The 3,310-nt window shown below is 37.5% G+C and overlaps 1 protein-coding gene across 1 annotated transcript; it reads left to right on the forward strand.

Annotated features, from left to right (window-relative positions):
* Positions 1-3,310, forward strand: NDAI0C06640 (uncharacterized protein; the record flags this gene model as incomplete). Its single annotated transcript, XM_003669518.1, has 1 exon — positions 1-3,310. A coding segment is annotated over one exon (3,310 nt), but the record flags the coding sequence as incomplete, so codon positions are not given.

The following is a 3,310-nucleotide window of genomic DNA, read 5'->3' on the forward strand; positions in this document are numbered from 1 at the left end:
ATGATCACTATATCTGAAAATGTTGTCCTCATTGAAGGTTTCATTGTGTTGAAATCCAAGGATAAGCAAGGAGTTGAGACAAAAATCATTAGGAACCTTACTAAAACTTCCAAATTCTTTTCCACCTGGGAAAGAGAGTTGCTTTCCATTCAATCGTTGGTGGATATAGATGAATACCAAACTACCCATTCCAAGTGTGACTTAATTCCGATGCCTTGTAAAGAATTGTTCGATTATTGTACGACCGTAGAGAAAAACTGTTATGTGTCTGAAGATGGTTATCAGATTGTCAATGCTAGAACTCCAAAAAGGTTCCACCAACTAGCCCAAAAGTACCTAGTCATCCCATTGTATTGCAAACACAAGCGTACCAAATACTTTTACTACAAAGAGGAATCTTCCACCTTAATTGGTGCCCTTGATTTTGCTGTTGATAGAGATATTGTCCACTCCAAAGACTCGTCCTTCTTCGAGCAAGAAATGAATGTTAGCGAAATTACGTTCACTGAATCAGACTTATCAATTTTACGTCAGTTCCATCAGGTCAAACCTCAATTCATCGAGTCCACTCATGAGTTGTTTCTCCAAATTTATTCTACTGTTAGACAAAGATATCACCGTCGTCCATACTTGGGTTCTTTTGCTAACCAAGGTCTTGGTGAAGTCTTTCCAAAGGATCTTCAAATCCCTACGATTCAAAAATACTCCTCTTTAGCTGCCCCTTTTGTTTACCTAATTGAAGTTTTCCCTCAGTTATCGTTTGCTCAAGATATTGACTCTGCCGAACTAACTGACCCTCCAAAATCAGTTGATTCTATGGCTAATTGGTTTACCAAAAAATTGTTACCTGGCTCCTCACCTTCAATATGGTTTTTATTGTTGAGAGTCTGCTGTTACAATTGGACTGATGTGTCTTTGTCTTATCCAGCTCTTCATAAGTTGAATGGATATCGTCAATTTGTTGACTCCATTAGGGCTTTGGCTACTTATTCTGTTTTATATAGATACCTTAATCATGGTGCTATTGCAGGTGATTCAAAGGCTGATGAAATTTTCCTTACTAGTGTTAGTGAACCTTGGAATTGGACCAAGAATATGTACCACAAATTGGCAACTGCTTATCAAGATTATACCAAGTTCAACGTCAAGGTCTGTAAACCTGATGCTGTGTTGATCTCTGGTAAAAAATTCTCCAGATCTTACATCCAAGAATTTTATGCCAATGTTGTTGCCAGATATGATGGTTGTATTGAAGAGTTACGTAAATACTTTGCTGACGTCTGGTCCGTAGAAGCTATTGCTGAGTCTGTTCTTAACAAGGGCCCCAATTCCAAATTCGTTGAGAGTAGAGTTGTTCCTAAGAGTTCATTGTTTTTTATATTCGATCATGCAACCTTACTAGCCCAAGTTCCTCATCCCAAATCTGGTGTTACCATTGAACCTGATGTCGTTGCTAAAATTGTGACTGAAATGGGTGTGTGCTTAATGTGGATGATATATTTTTCAAGTACTGGTCCTTACAGATTCCCAGATATGGTTATCTTAAAGTATGCTGGTAATAACAGAAATTTGTTTATCGATGCAGAATCTAGATGTTTCGATATCATTACTTCCTATTCCAAAACAAGAACAGCTAATTATTTATGCAAGTCTTTGGATAAGAAAACTTCAGATTACTTATTTTATTACATTTTTGTCGCAAGAGCAGTGTTGAAACATGCTCTCGGTAAGGATTATTGTAACATGAGCAGAGATTTATTCCAAGAAACTGACACAGTTGCAGAACAGTATTTACTAAGAAATTACTTGGCCAGATCAGTTGGTGGTGGTGATTCAGAAGATGATTTTGATCCTGTTAAATATTCCAGTAATGTTTTGAATTCCTTTGTGTTCGTTGATGGTCTGTCTCATACGTTGATGCATTACCATAAATTCCAATCGTTGTTGAAGGTGTACCCAATGTCTGTTGATAGGTCTTCGAGGTTGTCTTTTAGAGAGTTGAGACATGGAATGATCAAGCTAGTTCGTGAATATGTTAAAGTTGAAGGTGAAGATATGGATGTGATGAATGTAAAAGAGAGACTAGCTGGTCATTCTGCTGCAACTGGTCAAGGTATCTACGGTAACGATGTTGAGATTGGTGTTGGTGCAGATGCGTCGTTGGAGGAGAAATACGCTTCCTTAATCAATAGTGCCTGGCAAAATTGGTTAGGGCTTGGTTATAGCAAAGAAAGAGAAGAAGGTGAGTCTGCTGTAGCTAGGGATGCATGTGTCAAGAAATACTTTTCATCAAATGGTTCTATCAAGGATTTGTTTGTTGCCGGTAAGAAGTTGTATGGTAAGGAATTTCAATTCAGAGAAGGTCAATTTGATGTTGCTGTGGAAATTTATTTATCAGGCACTCAGATCATCCCTATTCAAGCTCTTCCAGGTTTTGGGAAAACTGCTCTGTTTCAGATTCCTTTGGTTGCATTATCTTATGGTGAACAAAAGACTGTTTCATTTGTGTTTGTCCCTTATGTTTGTTTGCTATCGAATATGAAACTAAGACTATCTTCAAGTGGTATTAATTGTGGTATTCTCAAGGATTTGTTTGTTAATGGTCCAGCTGTTGAAGAGAAAAACTTGTTTTGTGATGTTTACGTTGGTACCTTTAACGATTTAGGTTCTGAGAATTTTGTCCGGTTGGTCAATAATTGGTACAATATATATCAAGATTGTATTCTAGGTATGATTGTCATTGATGAGTTTCACAACTTAGAGACTGAACAATCGTACCGTGGACAATCTTTTAGATTGATTCCTGAGATTAACTTTAATCTTGCTTGGAAGGTGGTGGTGGTGACAGGTACTGCTGGTGAAAAGGGTATGGTCAAACCTATGAAATTTATTGGTTATGACAAGGAGATGTGTACGTCGATGGTGTCCAATAAGAACAGAATCTTGTACTTTGATTTGGTTAATCAAATTCCTCTCAAGAATATTGTGAAGAAGTTCCAAGTTTTTGAAAGATCTACTGTGGCAGAGACTGAGGTGGAAAAGTTGGTAGATAGATTCATGGAGTATGATACCAAGTCCAAGGTGATTATTGTTTGCAAGGAGAAGGTTACTGTTGAGAAGTTGTATTTCAGGCAAGATTCTGAATGGGTTCATGGGGATTTACCATCTGAAGAGAAGATTAAGAAATCAAGAAGATTTATTGAGGATGAGAAATGCAGAATAATGATAGGGACGAAGTTGGTGTCAGAGGGTATTGATATCAAAGCAGTCAAGTTGGTGATAATGCTTGATTACCTTCCATCAATTGGGG

The sequence above is a fragment of the Naumovozyma dairenensis genome, chromosome 3 (assembly GCF_000227115.2).
Source record: "Naumovozyma dairenensis CBS 421 chromosome 3, complete genome".
Classification (NCBI taxonomy): Eukaryota; Fungi; Ascomycota; class Saccharomycetes; order Saccharomycetales; family Saccharomycetaceae; genus Naumovozyma; species Naumovozyma dairenensis.